The sequence below is a fragment of the Ochotona curzoniae genome, unplaced genomic scaffold, assembly GCF_017591425.1.
Source record: "Ochotona curzoniae isolate NIBS_2020 unplaced genomic scaffold, NIBS_Ocur_1.0 contig_2318, whole genome shotgun sequence".
Lineage (NCBI taxonomy): Eukaryota > Metazoa > Chordata > Mammalia > Lagomorpha > Ochotonidae > Ochotona > Ochotona curzoniae.
In genome coordinates this window covers 3,975,716-3,995,615 of record NW_024465419.1, presented here as the reverse complement: position 1 = coordinate 3,995,615, position 19,900 = coordinate 3,975,716, and the positions used below count along the sequence as shown (strand labels likewise).

The 19,900-nt window shown below is 43.0% G+C and overlaps 1 protein-coding gene across 3 annotated transcripts in view; it reads left to right on the top strand.

The window, feature by feature from the left end:
• Window positions 1–19,900, top strand: part of RGS20 (regulator of G protein signaling 20) — an 84,464-nt gene that overhangs the window by 27,616 nt on the left and 36,948 nt on the right. The window contains exon 1 of one of the 3 annotated variants that reach the window (XM_040972573.1): window positions 572–763. The exons of the other annotated variants lie outside the window; for them this stretch is intronic. Within the exon in view, the coding sequence (XP_040828507.1) occupies window positions 695–763 (69 nt within the window). The 5' untranslated portion in view covers window positions 572–694. Of the gene's footprint in view, window positions 1–571; window positions 764–19,900 lie in introns of those variants that run through there. 3 annotated transcript variants of the gene reach the window in all.

Genomic DNA, 19,900 nt, shown 5'->3' with positions numbered 1-19,900 from the left:
GATTTCCCTCCACTCCATCCCACCCTCCCACGCTGTCACCAGGTGGCGACCTCCGGGCTCCGGCTCTCTGAAGCCGAGCCAGGAGCCCGGTTCAGAGCAGGAGAGCTGGAAGTGGAGGCGGAGGCTGCCCGCGGGTGTGCAGGGAGGGACAGAGCGCCAAGGAACGCCTGCAGCCTGGGAAGGGTAGGGGGCTGCCCCACAGAGGCTTGCCGGTGCACTGGCACAACTCTCCCTGGACCCAGCCTACCCTCCGCTGGCCGCCCCCAAGCGCTCGTTCCTCCGCCTCATTTCATTCAGAAGATCGGAGCACGCAGCCCCGCACACTCAAGCCTCTCGGGCGAGCGCCCTGCAAGGGAGCCCCCATTGTCCGCTCCCACACTCTCCACACCCTCTGATCTGGGACTGGAGGAGGGGGCTGCGGCCTGGGCCCCGGGGGTGTCCCCCTGCCCCCGCTGCCCGGGAGTGCGCCCGCCACCGCCGCCTCGGGAGGCAGGCGAGCCTGGGGATTGACTGGCCCGCGGAGGAGGCGTGAGGGGGCGGGGAGGAGGCAGAGCAAGGGGAGGAAGCGGGAGGGAGAAGAGGGCGAACGCAGAGCCCGCGAGCTGCAGGAAAGGGAGAGGCGCCGAGAGCCGTCGCCGGCGCAGTCTGGACAGCACTGGGCATTGTAATAAGAAAGAAGGCACTCGCGGGACGCATGCGCACGGCCAACGGAGGCGAGCCGGCCGGAGCGGCCCCTCCGGCTGATGGAGTGGACAGCGGGCCCGTGAGTACCCCGCTGTTTCCACACTCTCCCCTTTCCTCCCCTCCCCGGACCCGGACTCGTCCCGAGGCCTCCGGCTGCCGAGTGGCAGAGGCCGGGCGGGGGGCCGCGCGTTGGGCGGAACCGGGGGCTACCCGCGGCGGCGGGAGCGAGTGCGGGCGCGTTGCTGCCTCCAGGGCCCAGCCCAAGTCTGTTGGCAGAGGCAGGGGCTTGAGGGTGTGTCTGTGGCTGAAGCCGGGTGCGAGCCCTCAGGGTCAGTTTCTATCTAGTTTCCTGGAGAACCCGCGCGTTGCTGCCCCCTCCCCGTGACACCTTTCTGTGGTCGGGTGGAGGACGCGGGAATGCAGCCTTTCAAGTGAAAAATGCACACTGACCACCGAGGACGCGCGTTGGGGAAACTCCGGACGGCTGGCGAAGTCGCTGCTGTCACTCTCGCTGGGAGATGGACTGGGAGAAGCGCCGGTACCCGTGGCGGGCAATTTGACCGCAAGTGGGATGGGAGAGGCGGCACTCCTGGGTCGGCGGTGCCCGGCTTTCCGAGAAGCGCAGCCTGCGCGGACCCTGCAGGGGTCGACTCGGAGCCTCTTTTTACGTTTGGTGAAAACCAGTTGGCCGGACTCGCCCGTGCAGGTGCAGGCGCCGCCGGGATTTCTCTCCCACGGTCCCGGCGCTGCGCTCGGGAAGTTGGAACCACTCTGGGCCCCCGGGCTGCGGAGACTAGAGAAGGAGGAGGGTGGAGAGGTGGGCTGCTGCGGAACGGAGGCGGGCGACTGGGGGAGGGACGCTGTGCGCCACAGCCCCACTGTGACTGGGAAGGTGGGTGAGTGGGGACTGGCTGGGGGAGCACGGTCCCGGTGCGCCTCGGGCTCCCCCGCACCACCCACCGCCTGTGGGAGGCGCCTTGTGAGAGGCACGCTTGACTGGGTGGGTGGTGAGCTTCCGGCACTTGTCGGCATCCAAGGAAAGCCCGGGCGAGGGCTAGGACCTGTGAGAGATCCCGATAGCTGCGCGGAGAAGCCTTCTTTCTTGGATTCAGACAGAAGTCCGTCGCTCTGGGTCGAAAGATTCAACTACACCCTCCTCCTCACTCTCCCCCCCCCCCACCCGCCAGTAATCTGGCTCTGGCTTGGCAGTTGTCACATAACCCAGGGTGGGAGAGACCTTCTCACCCACTGGCTGGCAGAAGAGGCTACCTAGCCACTTGGGGGCCCTGTGCTGCCCCCTGAATGTGGGAAGCAGGTGGCCCTAGATGGATCCTTTGGTCTGATTCCAGACCCGGTAGAATGGACTGAACAAAGATTCAAGTTCATGAAACCAATCTGACTTCCTCCCAGCTCTTGTCGAGGACATTTGTAATGAAATGACTGTATCTGAAAGTGTTTTGACACAACCATGATTTTCAGGTTACTGGTTTTGTTGTTGTTAATCTTTTGTTGCTGCTCAAAACCCAATTTTCTGTTGGGTGTCGTCGTGTTCTTTTTCTGTCCATTAAATGGCACCTGTCATGTCATGTGTTACTATCATGTATGTCATATTAATGAGTAGGAGAGATAATCTTGCCTAATGGGTAGGAGTCTGCTGGTCTGCATTCAAATTTCAACATAGCTGAGTGACCACGGGCAAGTTACATAACCTCTCTGTGCCTTTCCTTTATCATTTCCAAAACAGAAACAATAAAAGCACAGACCTTACGAGGTAGCTTCCAGTATTCCATCAGTTAAGACAAGTAGAATTCTTATAACTGGCTGACACAAATCAAAGGAAACAAAAGCTATGATTACTATACTGATTATAAGTTGGCTGAGTTCAATTCACAATACAGAATGATCAATAATGGGTGCTGGTGTTGGTAAGTCAATCTGCCATTTGCATTGTCAACATCTTATATCCAAGTGCTGGTTTAAGTCCCAGCCACTCCGCTTCTGTTCCTGCTTCTTGCTAATGCGCTCAGGAAGGCAACAAATGATGGTGCAAATGCTAGGGTCTCTGCCAACACTAAGAGAAACTGAGGTGAGGCTCCAGGCTCCTGGCTTTGACCTGGCCCAGTGCTGGCTCGTGCAATCAATGGGGAGAGAACCAGAGGATAAAAGATCTCTTTCTCTCAGACTCTCTCTTTTTTTTTTTTATTGGACAGTCAGTTATAGAGAGAGGAGACAGAGAGGAAGATCCTCCATCCGATGATTCACTCCCCCAAGTGGCCACAACAGCCGGCGCCATGCTGATCTGAAGCCAGGAGCCAAGAACTTCTTCCAGGTCTCCCACTCAGGTGTAGTGTCCAAGGTTTTGGGCCGTCCTCGACTGCCTTCCCAGGCCACTGGCACCCATATGGGATCCCAGCTACACTATCATGCCGGACCCCAGACTCTTCTCTTACCACTCTGCCTTTAAATAAATCAATATATGACTATGAATATATGACTATAATCAATAAATCAATGACTTTTTAAAAAGATCAGATCATGAGCAAAATACCTATTTTTGTATGCTTTAGAAAAGCTATGCATGATGAAATAGATGTCCATCACCAAAATTAGAAAAGCAGTAAATATTTTTTTGAGAATATGTAGTTAATAATACCATTTTCATCATCTTAAGCCTTTTATTTTAATTATGAGATTCAAGTTTCAAACAGCATTTTAAGAAAATTTTACTGACCTCCTAAAGAGTTTGTAAAAAAATATATGTATTAAAACTACATTAAGTCATGGTGTTTTCAGAAAACCTGGTATCCTCATGGAAATACCACAGTTAATTTTATTAAAGAGAATTTGAAACCTTAAAAGCTAGATGACTGTGGGATCTTGATTTGCTGCTAAATTCTCAAGAGCACTGTAACATTCTAGCCTACCTTTATACCACAAGCATAGGATGATGAAATCAGGTTAGTTATTTGGCCTCCTTCCTTTTGCAGATGTGAAAACACTCAAGAGGTGAAAGGTCTGGCCAGAGATCCCAGCTAGTTAGGGGGGATGGAGCAAAGTCAGATTTAGACCTCTGACTTGCTCCCCAGGGTTCCCATACCCCACACTGATGATTTCCTGTTTACTGCAGATTTGTGAGCCTTTAAGAAACAGGAAACCAGAAGGTGTATTTAAGGAAAAAAATAGACAAGCATGTGTCATCGCCAACACCAAAGGAGACCTGGAGGAAGTAGGGCAGCCACTGATGCCACACAGCTTTGTCATGACCCCTTTCATTATGAGATGGGACCACCAGACTGGTCTCAGGTCAAGATTACAGATCAAGCTAGAGGCAGTCAGCATTAGAATTTAAGATGCCACGCAAGTACACTTCCAGTTGCATGTTCTAGTAATCCCTTAAAAGCACTCTTAAGACAAGAAATCATTTTTGAACTTTTCTTAGATTCTTAAAATCTCCCTCTTGCAGGCTTTGTAAGAAAGGCTTTAGGAAAGGCCTTCAAAACTACATAAAAAGAGATTTTAATGTTCTACATTGTGTGGATTAATTAGAGTGAAAAATTTAAAAAAAAAAAGCTTTCTTTTTTTCCTCTTGTAGTTATGTGATTTCATTGCACATACCTGAATATCAGTTCCTGAAGTCCAAGTGCACATTCATTTTTGCTGTGACAGTTTCATGAGATTCAGCTGCCATGAAGAACCAGCGAGAACCAGTGACTTGAAGGTCCAGCCCTCACATGCACAGTGTAGGAATTTCATGGCAAAGCCTTTCAAGAGAACAACTGGGCTTGCAAAGTTACTTATAGCAGTATCTTGTAGAGGAGGCACTTCTAGGAATTATGGTTGTGTCCTCAAGGTTCTCTCCCATGCGTGAACTGAGCCTTGACTTTTATGTCTCATGTAGTCACCACGTGTTCTTAGACAGAAATACTGGGAATGGTGTAGGGAGTGACTTTCTAGCATGCTCCCAAACCAGTTTGGCAGCATGAACTCACATGTTCTGAAATCACTTTTGTCAAGTCCCAATTGATTATAATGTGAATCACTGTCCAATTGGGAATATCTCAGATTGGTTTTCAGTGCAACACCAGGTGATTCACATTAGCTTCTATTCAAATAAGTATAGTGTCAGTCAGCAACTAACAGGGATCACTCTGAGTCAGAGCTTAGCGTTTAGTACAATAAATGTGAGTCATTGACCACCCAGCACCATCTGAGAAGGTCCCTGAATGTTACCTTGAGCAGCTAGCTCAAGGGTTTAAACAGCATTGCAAGGAATGAGTCAGATCACAGAACAATTGAATGGGCTCCTATAAAGGCCATTCATAATAAAAGTTTGATGTAATGGAGTGCTGTAAGTAATATTGCATGATTAAGAATTTGTAGAACAGGTTACCTTGATTCTAATCCAGCTGATTAAATTCTAGCTATTTGCATGGGGAATTTTTGTGAAAAATGAGTAATATGGTTGACTGCCCAGAAGTGATATTTAACATGAGTTATTTCAGTAGTTATTAACGCCAGTTGACCTTTCTCATTTTTAGTTAGTAATTAATCGTAGACTAAATTGTAAAATCTTCTTGACTCCATAACAACATTTATAATTCAGACAGAAGCATTTCATGCAAAGTTATCTGAATGTTTGACTTGCTAAGATGCTGGGTTGTACAGCAGAGGAAACCCTGCTGTCTGGGTTGTCTCTATTTGTGCCCTTGTCAGCAAATAGAAACAAAGTTAACTGAACAGCAGTTGTTCAAAGCTAGAACAAAAATTAGTGCTGTTGTTCTAAGGCTAATGACATCTGACACATCTATCTTGCCTAGGCTATGTGGTCAGCATAGGCATAGAGGGCTGGGACATTTGGTTTAGTGGTTATAATACCTGTTTTATATATGGAGTGCCCAGGTTTGATATCCACTGCTGGTTTCTGACTCCAGCTTCCTGCTGATGCAGACTCTGAAAAGCAGTGAGTGATGGCTCAACTGAGTTTCTATCACCCAGATGGGAGACATGGATTGAATTATCAGCAGAATATCCCAGGCATTTGGGCTGTGACTAGGCAGATAGGAACTCACTTGCAGATACAAATTGATGAGAGGCCAACATACAACCTTGACAAGGTTTGTTAGGACCTATGCGTGAGTACAAGGGAGAGCAGACAGCTGGAAGAGACTGTACCAACTGGCTCTTCAGTGGGAACTCTACAGCAGTTTTTGTGGTGCTGGGGAGGCTTGCTGGCTCCCTCTCAGCATGTAGCACTTTGAGCTCCACCTGGCCTGGGGTTCTGCTTCACCCTCCTCAGCATATGACACTCTGATTTGCACATGCAGTATTGTTTTTGCTATTATTATGTTTGCATTTAACAAGCTCCCAGGAAGATTCCATGTTGGTTACATGGAGTTATTCTGGTCATGCCTGTAGGCCAGGGAAGTCCCTTCCAGAGCAGTGGTTAGTCTGTTGTGGTAAGGGTCCAGCTGCTCCTTGCCCCTGATTGATTTGGAGGTGGAGAATGAATGTACGCTGGTTCAGAAAGGGGTTAATCTAGTGAGTTAGGCACCCCTCATCTTGCTTTCTCCTAGTCAGTACTCCCATAGGTAACCACTTGTAACCTCTGTCACTGTATGTCAACTATGCCTCCTTTTGACGCTTCATATGGAATGCTACAATATATAATCTTTGCTTCTTGTTCATTCACTCAGTTATATTTTTACTATTTATCCGTTGTTGTTGCAGGGATTGTTATCTTCTAGTGTTATGCAGTGTTTCTTGGTGTGAAAACACATTCCACTCCTGAAGGACATTGGTTTCCAGTGTAGAGCTGTTATGAATAATACTTGTATGGACATTCTTATTCACATCTTTTGATAAATTCAATTTCCACTGGGTAAATGTCCAGGAGTGAAAATGCTGTGTAATATGTCCAATACATGTTTAGTTTTAGAAGACACTGCCTGTTTTTACACTCCAAATCAATTTGCACTTTCCTCAGAAAAGTACGAATTGTTTCACATTCTCACCAGTACTTGGTGTGTCCACTCATTTAGTTTTGGTCATTATAGAGGCTGTGTAGTGATAAATGGTTGTAATTTTAATTTGTATTTTCCTGATCAATAGTGACACTGAGAACTTCTTCAAAAAGTGCAGATTTCTGCTGAAATCTGTGTCTACAAGGCTATGTCATTATTATCAATGATTTGTAGGTGCTGCTAATATAGTCTGGATATAGTTGTTAAAAAAAAAAAAAAAAAACAACTTTTCTCTTAGTGTGTTGCAAAGCCATACCACTCTGTGGCCTACCTTTCTTTCTCATTCCCTTATGTCTTCAGCTCTGGAGTTTCTCATGAAAAGGCATGTTCCTTTGAAGGTAACAATTTTTTTCTTCTGGCTGACTTAAAGTTTTCCCCTTATTTTTTGACGAACCAGGAGAACATAATACACTTAGGTGACATTTAGTTGAATTTATTCTCTTTTGGATCTACCTAGCTGCTTTTATCTGAGGATTGCTCTTTCAACAGATTTTGGCATTTTTTTTTCACTCAGTATTCCTTCAAATATTATATATGTCATTGTTTTCTCTCTTTTCTTTGTGGACTCAAATCATGTATGTGTTAGGAGTTTTGTTTTTGCTGTTTGTTTTTAAATTTTTCCCCTGAAATCTCTTTGTCTCTGTCATATGTGGTCCATTTTTTGTCTTTCTCTGCTTAAAGTTGAACATATCAACCCAAGTTGTAACTTACTTAATCTATATTCTAGTGTGCCTATTTTCTGTCAAACCATCTAGTGATTTGTGATTTTCAGAAACTGTCTTGTTCTAATGTAATATATTTTATTCCTTTTCTAAGTGTCTTTTACAATATTGTTTCAATTTGAGATGCAAACAGATATAGTTAGCGTATGTGTGTGTTCACACCCACTGGCTCACTCCCACAAATGCCCACAATGACCAGGACTGGGCTGTGGTCAGAGCTGGAAGCTGGGGACCCAATCCAGGCCTCTGCTGTGCATCGCAGCAACCCATGTGTACTCAATCTATCACTGCTGCCTTGTGCAGTACGTGTTAGCAGAGAGCTGGACTCAGGAGAGGAGCCAGGACTTGAATGCAGGCATACGAGATGCAAGTGTCCCAAGGAGCATCTTGCTTGCTGGGCCGGATGACTCCTTTTGATTGTTTTTAATAAAGTTAAACTCCTCTGATGATATTCTGTGCCTTTTCGTCTATTTTGTCCCTCTAATTGTGTATCCAATGTTGAGGCCATCTGTGTGCCCATCTAATAATCCATCACAGCTCTCATCTCTTTGTGTGTATGAGTGACTTTTGTTACATGTACATTTTGTATATAAAGAAACTGTAGATTCAAATAGTATCTTCCACCAGCAGGCAGTCTCCCTTAGCAGCACTTCTTCTCTGAGACTAAGGGGCTTATCACATGAGGCCTAATAGACACTGAAATGGGTTGGGGTTGGCTATAGGTTTTATTTTTTTTTAAAGATTTATTTTTATTATTTTTTCATTGGAAAGGCGGATATACAGAGAGGAGAGACAGAGAGGAAGATCTTCCGTCCGATGATTCACTCCCCAAGTGAGCGCAACGGGCCGATACTATGCCGATCCGAAGCCAGGAGCCTCTTCCGGGTCTCCCACGCGGGCGCAGGTTCCCAAAGCTTTGGGCCGTCCTCGACTGCCTTCCCAGGCCACAGGCAGGGAGCTGGAAGGGAAGCGGGGCTGCCGGGATTAGAACCGGCGCCCATATGGGATCCTGGGCGTGCAAGGCGAGGACCTTTAACCACTTGCGCCACCGCGCCGGGCCCTTGGCTATAGGTTTTAATAAGATTTCTCTCTTATTTCAGTTAAATCCTATTCCTCAGGGGTCTTCTGGACTTTGGATTGAGAGCATGATGTGTCTGTGTCTCCTTGGTCTTGGAAAAATGGGACACTCCTCTTTTCTTCAGTTTTTCAGCTATGCTCTTTAACCTACCTCTCACTAGCTGTTATTTGGGGAAGTCCTCTGTATTGAAAGGGACTCATTTCTCCTACATGAAACTATAGTCCCTTTCTACCACAACCACCCCATCCATGTTCATGGCAAAGATCAACAGGGACAAAAACAGACTGCTCACCTAGGAAGAAGCTGCCTCTCCAGAATGTAAGCTAATTTAATCTTCACTTCCACAGCTCTGATGACTTTGACAAAGTAATTTTAGCTATCTATTTCTTATGATCTAGGCTCATGTTAGTTGTTGCATGGGAAGGGTGATCTGGCCTGACCTATTGACATTTTTCTTAGGTTTCTTTTCCTTGTGTCTTTGGATTACGCTTTCATCTACTATATGATTTGTTCTCAATACAATTCTGAGAATGAATACTTAAATGTTGTCATCTTCAGATATAAATGTAATATGTGCTATGAGGTTTTTTTCCTTGTTATTTTAACTCCTTATTTTTTATGATACAGTTCCATAGGCTCAGGTATTTTCTCTTCCCCCACTGATTTCCCCTAAATTGTTACAACAGTATAGTCCTTCAAAAACAGTCACAAATCCATCATTCTGCTATATAAGTGTATTCTTACATTGTAGGTATAGACAATGGTAGAAAGGCCAGCATCCTGTTTTCAAGATATATTTAACAGTTTCATTGGGAGTCCATCTTTTATCTGAGAATAGAGATGCACACCGCAATGTATTTTTATTTCTCAGTATAATAGTTTCTATTATACAATCCCTTTAGATGAAAGTTTACATGAATGTAGATATATATTTACTGATATATCTATTGATCTTGTGTTTTACATGAAGGTTGCCTTATATCAGAGAGAATATGATATGTGAGTTTTAAAGTGTTGGAAGTAAAAGAAATCTGCAGTAATCCTTACAACTCTTTGTGATTCAGATTGAAGTCAGGTAATTGTAAAAAGCATGAGCAGTGTAGTGAAAGAGAACTGGCTCAAATTTGACTTTATTAAGAAGTTTTGTGAACCTTTGAATGTGTGTAACGCAGGTTCCATCATTTTACGATAAGAAGTGTACCACAAAGGCTTCAAGAAAATATTCCATAAAGATGCCTATCATCATTAGTCCTCCAGTGTTTATCATAATTTTAAGCTGCTTTGAATGGATCAGTCACTTTCAACCATTTATATCATATATATAATTTTAATTATTTCCTTATTTAGGAGGCGGGGAGAGAATTCCCATCTACTGGTTCACTTCTGCAGGTAGAGCCTAGAGCTTAATCCAGGTCTCTCAAGCAGTCAGTAGGAACCCAACCACGTAGGCTACTTCCTACTTCCCAGAGTCTGTGTTAGCAACAGGAGATAGGTGCCAGAGTCAGGAATCAAACTCAGGAACTCCCATATGGAACATGGGCATCTTAACCAGTGTCTTAACTGCTATGCCGAATACCCACCACTAAACATTTATATTTGTTGTATTTCTATTTAGTACAGATTGTACAAATTTTTACCATTTGGGCAAAGTTCAAATTGAAAACAAGTTTTATTTTTGCAACAAAAAGCCTGTATCCATGACTTAGTATCTAGGAAACTATTACAGAATAAGTTGACGAGTTCATATTTGGCCAACTATTTATCATTTATAAACTAGAAACAAATGAACAAAAACAGACTTCACAAAGCTGAAGACTTTCGATAAAGGGGCTGGTATGGTGGTAGTGTTTGAATTCCAGCTGCTCTGCTTCTATTCCCTGCAAATGTGTCTGGAAAAGTAGCCGAGGGTGGCTCAATACTTAGGCCCCTGCCACCTACTTAGATGGAGTTGGAGGCTCCTAACTCTTGCTTGGTCCAACCATGATCACTGGCAACCATCTGGAGAGTGAACCAGCAAATTGAACTCTTTTCTTGTTTCTGTCTGTCCTTCTGTGTGTGCCACTCTGCCTTTCAAACAAATTAATTAAATAAACATTTTAATTTAAAAAGATTAGATAAAATTTTAGTTGCAGAACTGAATTCAGAATACTGCTCTCAGTAAAATCCACATCTCATGATTTTGTGTTGTAATTCAGTAGGACTTATTATAACATGTTGGCATTAATAAAACACTGGGAAATATTTAGGAAAAACTAACAGTGCTTTCTGGAAAGGACAGCTGCTTGTCTTGTGCAGAGGGGGAAGTCGGGATGGGGGCTTTAATTTTAGGTTTATCTCTATGAATGATTTAAATATGATTAATTTTCACATTAAACTTCCTGCTACTGAGCTGTTCTTTTGACTTCAGCATTCATTTCTTTAAAATACATATATATATACCATGCTAATATACAGAAACAATTAGATTTACTTTAGATCTGAAATAAAAGCTCAATCTGGAGGCAGGTCAGCAGGCAGGTGTCTCCCAACCTGAGCGAGAACATTTCACCCTGAGGTCCCTAAGGCTAGAGATGCATGTCAACTTTCAGTTCTTCAGTGACCTGACCTCCACTTACTGAGGACCGCCCTCTTTACTGTTTGTGGTCAGGCTTAAGTCAAGGCACAGGAGTTACGGGATCCTGTTACGCAACAAGCTGGAATGTATCATGTTCTCTCTGGAGTTAAGCTTTTGCTAAGCAAATAAGTCACTTCTGGCTCTTTGACTGTCTTAGGCTGTGCTGTTTTTTTGGCAAGACAATGTACTTGTAAACAAAACAAAACAAAAAAACCTGTAATGTCAAAACTAGTCCATGTTAAACAAATAAGGGTAAATTATCAAACAATACTAACAAGTATTATGAAGATAAAATTATGCAAAATCTAATAACATGAAAAACTCACCTGAGAAATATTAAACAAACTTCATGAATCTAAACAACAGGCTTCATTTCTTTTCTTTGTCTGCTAGCGACCTGTTTTCAAGATCACGAAGTTATGAAAAGTATTAACACTAATGAAACAGAGGATATTTGTTAGAATATATCAGAATATATCAGAATATATCAGATCTACTCTGAGAATCCTAAGACCACATAGAGATTGTATTTTTGTAAGTGAATCTGGCCCTCTGTCATCTTTTTACATACCCCTTGGTATGGAAGTTTCTTCCTAGGCCTCTATTCATGGAAAGGTTATAAATGGCTATGGTTCACTACAAAGCAACGGAAAAGCATCGCCACTATTTCAATTCTTCGGAATTCTTTGATTTTCCATCTATTTGTTCAACAACTCTAGCTGTTTGACACTTCAGACCAAGGGCATGAGGATCTAGAATTCAGCCTGATCTTTTTGTTGTAAGTCTTAGAAAGCCAGAACCTTGAGGAATAGAACTTCTGTCACATACCCTAGGAATGACAGATCAAAACATTCTATCAGCTCAGCCTGCAGGAAACTGCCTTAGGAACATCAAGGTAGTGTGGGGCAAAGTAGTACACTGCGGTTCCTACTGGCCCATCCCAATCAGCAGGACACATTCTAGAGCAGGGGCTCAAGAGGCATTTGTTAATGGGGAGCCAAAAGTAACACAAATCTATCTCACTGTGGCTTCCCTATCTCACTATTATCAGTGCACAACTGCTGTGTGAGAAGCAAGTCTCTGTGGGGTGGCAAAATAGTCCCAGCCTGGAGCCAAATGATCTGGTTTGGGGACTGTTATGGGGCTGAGCTGAAGACATTAGCCAAATCACACAACATCTCTGAGCCTATTGCCCCACTGATAAAATGATAGAAGGAATAATTCCACTCCACAGAATCATCTCGAAATTCCTGTGAGAGTAGGTATGATACATTTGTGCATGTGGACTTAGTGGGCAAATTGTACATCTTCTTGGGATTGTTAGGGAAGACAGGTTCTGCCAAAGAGCTTAGGTTTCTTCTAGTGCTGTGCAATGCCATTAAAGTTCACAAGAGGAGACTCACACAGTCTGGGTTCTATTTTCAAATGGTTGCAAAATATTTCAGGCTTTGTAGGCCATATGCTCTTTGCTGTAATCAGTCAACTCTTCCACAGTAGTGGGAAAGATTCAGAAACTGAGGGAAGGGTTTATATCATGGGCTTATTATAGCTGTTTTCAGGCAGAAAACCATGCAGCCTGGGCCAAGGAAGGAAGCTGAGATTCAGGGTGCAGAACTGAAAGGCGTAAGGCTAGACCCAGCCTGCTAACTATTGTCATGTAGCTGAGATTCAGGGCAAGGGAAGGGTGAAGGTGGTACTTTGGATATGGGTGGATGGTGACTCCACATATGCCATGAAAAGGACAGGAGGAAAAATCAAGAAATTGGAAGAGGAGTCCATTTTAGACATTAAATCTGATAGGTTCACAAGTGCTCCAGTTGTCAAGTAGATAATTGTTATCTCTGTGTATGAAAATCCAGAGAATGGCCTGGACCAGAGGCAGAAATATGAATGTGTTGGGCTAGTTGCAATATGTGGCTTGTTCTGCTGTGCTCAGTAACTAGGAGATTATCCTGAGGAACCATTGAACATTATCAATAGTATATTACTTTGCCATGCTCTTATTCTCCCTTTTCTTAATTCTCGGCAAGCAGCCTGATGGAGAGTTTCTGTACGCAATGGTCCTTTAGTTCAAAGACCACCATGGATATCAAAGTTTTCAGATGCTCAATTGCATGCAACAACATGTATGTATCTTTCTTGTACTTTAAAACACGTATCTTTCTTGTACTTTAAAACATTTCTAGATTACTTGTAATATCTAATACAATGTAAACGCTATGCAAATACCAGGGGTCTTCAAAAAGTTCATGGACAAATACATCTCATGAAAAACCTCTGCATGTATTTCATGTGTTTTGCATGAAAATAAACTTACAGGCCTGGTGCTGTGCCATAATGGGAAAAGCCACCACTTGTGGCAGTAGCATCCCATATAGGAGGCTTGGCTGCTCCACTTGCAATCTAGCTCTCTGCTAATCTGCCTGGGAAAGCAGTGGAGGATGGCCCAGCTGCTGGGGTCTTGCACCCATGTAGGAACATTCTTAAAAGGAGTTTCTGACTCCTAGCTTCAGAATGGCCCAGCCCTGGCCCTTGCAGCCATTTGGGAAGTGAACCAGCAGATGAAAGATCTCTGTTTATTGAGTCTCTCCTCTCTCTGTAACTTTCCCTCTCAAAAACAAAAGAAAAAAGGAAAAATGCTACTAATAAAATATTTTTAAAAAAGAAAACAAACTTTTTAGCTCCATTTTCTATGAACTTTTAAAGCCTCTCAAAAAAGTTACACTATATTGTTCAAGAAGGAATGACAAGAATAAAGTCCAGATATGCTAATTACAGAAGTAATTTTTTGAAAAAAATCATTGACTGTAGTTGGTTGACATGGAACCCCTGGATGCAAAGAACTGAGTACACTTAAAGCAGGGATCAGTAACCAAAGCCATATAGGCCCAGTGTAGCTTACTGTCTGTTTGGCGATGGCCTCAACATAAAAAATGGCTTATGCATTTTTTCCTTGCTATAAGAAAATAATAAAAAGAATAGTGTTTTGTAACATATGAACATTTTACAAAATTCAGATTGTAGTGTTCACAAAGCTTTGTTAGAGCCCAGCCACATTGTCTTGTTTCTAGGATGTTACAGAGGCACATTGCAGAAATCACATGGCCCCCAACCTGATGCTGTTTCCCGTCTGGGCCTTTACAGAAAACGCTTATCTGGTTCAGATTTGAGATACTAAGGCACCTCAAAAAGTTGGTGGAATGTGGAATCAATAGAATACATATTCCCAAGAGCTTATTGAAGACCCCTCATAAGCCTGGTGTATTTCCAGGTTTTTGCAGAGAACCATGTATATGAAAAACAAACATGAAGATCAACAAACAATGTTATTCTTTACAGAAACAGTCCACTCTCTAAAACCTTTAAGAAGAAATTCAAAAGGCAAGCCATCCCCTACAGGAAAATAAAATGAAAGAACACCAGCGTAAGGTTCCTTAGTGTATCTACCTCTTCAACCTCCAACATTTTCATATTAACAGGAAAACTTACTGGCAATTAACAAGCTCTGAAAGTGCTTATGAAGAAGGACCACAGGGAAATAATTTGCATGACGGTTTTGTGGATGAGAGAACTCTGATGGCTTATAAAGATTCAAATTACTTACAGGTTGAAAGCTTTAAATAGAATGAGAGCTTGCTATTTTCTATCAGTTACAATAGTATCATCACCCAGAATGGAAAGTTCTAACTAATAATGAGCACAAGGTAAAGTTTTAAGGACCAATGAAACTAACAATAAGGTACATGGAGAATTTTCTATTGGGGAGAAGCAGAATTTGTTGGGGGAAAAAAGTGACATACAGGAAAAATTTTCCAGACACATATGGAATTAGGAAAGATGGTTATTTAGAAGCATATTCTATCATTTTGCTTTGTATTAGTTTGCATATATGTGAACCCATTTCATAACCCATTATCTGTAACTGATGTAGAACTTCCTCAAACAGTAAGGATCACGCAGGCCTGATGTCTGTAAGATGTGTGTCCAGCACAGCAGGAGTTAGGGAGCCCCAGCAGACTGGCCCAGCCTGGAGGGCACTTCCTGCAGTACTGGAGGAATCTTTCTTCTCATCTGTGGCCAAACAAAAAACTTCTTGAGTTCTGGTTGATAATTTAAGGGAAATGATCAGAAACATTATTAATATTACTCATTAAAGATAGTAAAATAAAGATGAATGTTTAAGTAATAAAATAATCTTATAATATGTGTACCTTATAATATCCATAGAGCAATCACAATACATTTTTCATATCTAGCAAAGTTAGTAATTAAGTAGTACCATCTAATACCTAACCCTATCATGTTATTTTATTAATCACTTTCTTAATCTTCCTATATCCTTAGTTTTGTTATTCATGGACTTTCTTGCAGAAGAAACTAACCCCACTGTCCTGTAAACTGTCACATATTCTGAATGTGTTTTCTGCTTCTTGGTCATGTATTCTTGGTCGTGTATTCTCTAAATTACTTGGTGCTAACTTGGTCATGTATTCTCTAAATTCCTGTAGACTACATGTTCAGTTCAAAAGCTTGGATTCCAACAATTCAAGTTCAGTGACTTGGCCAGAAGACTTGCTGTGTGCTGCATGCTTTTGCTACCACAAATCAGGACACAATGTTTGCATGATAGACTCCCTTTTAGATACCCTAAAAGTAACTAAAAGTAACATGATAGGGCAGCTTACCATTTACTGAGTGGTCAAGTAAGTGTGTTTGGGCACACCCTGCAAGGGTAACTGTTGCAGCTCTTTTCACTGGGGCTTCCTGCTTGTTGAAGCAACTTTTATAGTGCCCAATCCAGAGCAATAACATCATGATGATGATGATGATGATGATGGTATGATGTTGATGAATTTTCCATCTGAATAGTTCATTTGGAGAAGGTTCTGTATGATAAAATCGCTTCACCTTCAGAGGTGTATCAGATGCTGCCAGCTCCTAACCCTGGTGTTGAGGGTCCTCCGAGTGTGCCTAGAAACGAGTATGGAAATTAAGGATCACACAGAAGAGCTTGATTCCTTTTCCTTTAGGCACCTGTGTTCCTTGTACCACCCCAGCACTGAAGAAGAAACTAGGTTTTTTTCTTAATGCCTCATTGCCTTTCATCATTACTCCAGGTACTTTAATAGAAGCATGGATTTGTAGAGGATTGAAACTCACATCAAATTTCAATTCACATTCTTAGAGTTATACTGAAGCATGCATAATATATGAGATACCCTGTGGGCTCTAGATTTACTTAGATTTCAGACACAGAGATAAAAATGAAATATGTAGGAGACTGAATACAGCAAAGGCTTATGTGGCATTAATTACATATATTGATGGTCTCTATTAAATAAAACCTGAGATGTAATTAGTTAAGCTTTGTGCATTGTTGTTTCTCCAGATGCACTGTAGGAACCCACTTCTCCCTTGGTGAACACAAGAAAGACTATAAATACAGTGATTCTCTGCACCGAAGAGCACTGCAAGTGCTTTTCACTGGGGAAAGAACTCACATTCCTTGTCTTTGTACTGGCTTCTGCCTGCAAAGAAAAATGCTGAAGGGCTTCAGTACATGACTGCCATATCTATCTTCATTTCTCATTCGCACATGATGTTCAAGGAAATGATTTCTACAGCACATATTCCCACATTAAGTACACTCCCGATAAAATGTCTGCTGAGTATTAGGAAACATACACCCTCTAGTCTGTGATGTAGCATTTCCTCCAGGAGCTGGGCTCCAGTCCCCACACAGACTGCCGTGTGATCCCAAATGATGCCTTTGTGTCCTTCTTGTTGCAAGGAGGCTTTGCCACTTGTGTTTGTCACACTTCCCACCTTACCAGCATGCCATAGCTGCTAATCTCCTGTGATTTTTGTTTCTCCTCACTCTTCTTTCTCAAGTTTTTTTCTTCTTTTTCTGATGTGTGGCTCATCTTTAAGTCACAGAATCATAGCTAAGTGGAACAGATGGTTTGGCTCAGCCAAAAACCTGGAGAAGGCTTATGTCAGGTCACCAAGTTGTTGACATAACTGAACTTGCATCCTATTGTCCTGTTCTTTTTTATACTCGTGCCAGTCCATTCTGCTGCCTTTGAATTTAAAGCTAATACCATAATTTTTAAATCTATTTTGTTGATATATGATTCACATACCATAAAACTTACTCATTTAAAGCATATGGTTTGGGGCCCAGCATGGTAGCCTAGCAACTAAAATCCTCAACTTGCATGCACAGGGATCCCATACGGGTGCCAGTTCTAATCCCAGCGGTCCCACTTCCCATTCAGCTCCCTGCTTGTGGTCTGAGAAAGCAGTCAAGGACAGCCCAAAGTCTTGGAACATTGCACTCATGTGGGAAACCCAGAGGATGCTCCAGGCTCCTGGCTTTGGATCAGCTCAGTTTGGGCCATTGTGACGATTTGGGGAGTGAACCAGTGGATGGAAGATCTAACTCTCTGTCTCTCCTCCTCTTTGTACATCTGACTTTACAATAAAAATCAAACAAATTAAAAAAAAAAAAGCATATGGTTCAATAGCTTTTACGACTTTCACAGAGTTGTGTAACCATGACCACAACCCATTTTAGGACATTCATCATTCCAGAAAGAAACCCAAAACCCCTTAGCCATCACCCACCAAGTTCCTTTCTCCTTTAGGTCCTGGTTTCCTTCAGCTGCTGCAGATTTGTCCACTCTGGAGATGGCATGCAGGTGGAGTCTGACACTAGCTGGCCTTTACAACCAATTTCTTTCATTTAGTATCAAGTCAGCACATGTTAGCAACCTTGTAGCGTATAAGGACAACCTTTTTAGAATGAGAATGAAAATCTGTTTATCACCTTGCTCCTCCAATTCATAGAAAATCAGGTCAAAAAGATGTCTTTATGGTCAAGGCCATGAAGACATGTGGTGGAAAAGAGGTCTAACCTGCTGTTGTGCCCACCCAGCAAGCTTCCTGATGCTTTCCCCACGGGGGAAGCTGGTGAACTGGGGAAGCACTGCACTGTTCTTGACTCTTACTCTGAGCTTGACTTACTATTTTTATCGCATGCATTTGTAGGCATTTGGGGTTACTGTGAATGGTTGAGGTGTCAGATGAGTGAGAGTGGATAAGCAGAGTTCTCAGCTGAATGAACACTGAAACATACAGGAGCAATTTGTTGATGCTCTTCAAACACAATGCAGGCTGAATATGCTGGAAACCAGAAGTGTTCCCCATTTGACTAATTTTTTTTATTTCAGAACATTTTCATAGATGCATCTTGGGGATGGGATACAAATCTAAACACTAAATTCATTCATATTTAATATACACCTTTAAAATATAGCCTCAAAGCAATTTTACACCTTGTTTTTAGTACTACTGTGTTTTGCAACATGGCTACTGCAAAGCCATGATTTTGGTTACTTGGATTCCAGATTTGTGCAAAGGCTTGCATAGGACTTCTGCATGAAATAGATAGTCCAAGCCAAAACCAGGAGACTGGGACTCCATCCTTGCCTCCCTCGTGGGTAGCAGCTTCCCACGCACTTGAACCTTCTGCTGCATTCCCAGGCACATTAGCAGGCAGCTGGATGAGAAGCAGAGCATCCAGCACTGCCTCTGATGTTGCTGGCATCACAAGCAACAACTTAGCTGACTGTGTCACAGTGCTGACCCTGAATGCAGGCTCTTTTTAAATATTCTAAATACAGTCAACATATAATGAGACTTCAGAAAATGTGCTAGGAAGAGAACTATCCATCTAGAGAAATGGATCAGACTTGATGGATCTGGAATGGCAGTTCCACAGTTTCTGAAGTAATTTTATCCTTATTGTAGCTCCATCTGCACTCCAGCTGGCCACCCTCCACAGCAGTGTGGTTCTTGAAGATAGCACAGAAGAAGCCACAGAAAGTAAACTGTTCTCATGACTGCTGTCTGCCTCTGGTTAGGCTGCCTCTCCAGCCCCGGGGGACCTTGGCTTTTCTATCAACAGTCTGGATGTTGCTCCCTGTAGTGCAGGGCCTGGCACTGAAGCATCAGATCCCTGTGTTCTGCTCCTTGACCTCACCTTGTCAGCTCTCATGGTGACAGGTGTTTTGCAAGCAGAACACATTGCCAACTTCTTAGCTTCCTGTCACATTAACTGAAATTCCTGGGAGGAGTTTCTCAGGAGGGAAAAGGTTTATTTTAGCATACATTTGGAGGATTATAGTTACGGACTGGGCAGCCCCACTGCTCTGGTGTCTGGTGGATGCTGGCAGGTGCAGAAAGGCAATGGCATGCTAAGCCAAGAAACAACAAGAGAATCCAGGCAGGCTAAACAATGCTTAAATAACCAACCCTCTAATAACCTGCTCTCTGGTGAGAATTCCATTCTGAGAAGGAGCCCCCAGTGACCTAAAGACCCTCTTGTCTGCCAGACTCACCTCTCACATGTCATAATTAAATTAAGTCCCCACCCTTAGCCCATTATCCCCAACATAAGACTTTAGCATTGAAACATCTGCATGGGTTGGGAAGCCAAGTTCTTCTCAATCTGTAACACCCCCAGAAGCCAACTGTCTCCCTGCCAAGACCCACCACCAACTGCTGCTTCAGAAGGAGCACAGCAGAAACACCAGAGAATGACAGAGGAAGTGCAGAATGCTCTCTGGGATCCTACTAGAATTTTACTCTTTTTTTCTAGTGATCCAAGATGAAAAAGGAGGCAGGATGGATCACAGAGCTATTTCTGTTATAATGGAGACCCAAGATATCAACTAAGGCCTTGCATATGGAGAAAAAAAAAAACAGAGGTAGATAAGGA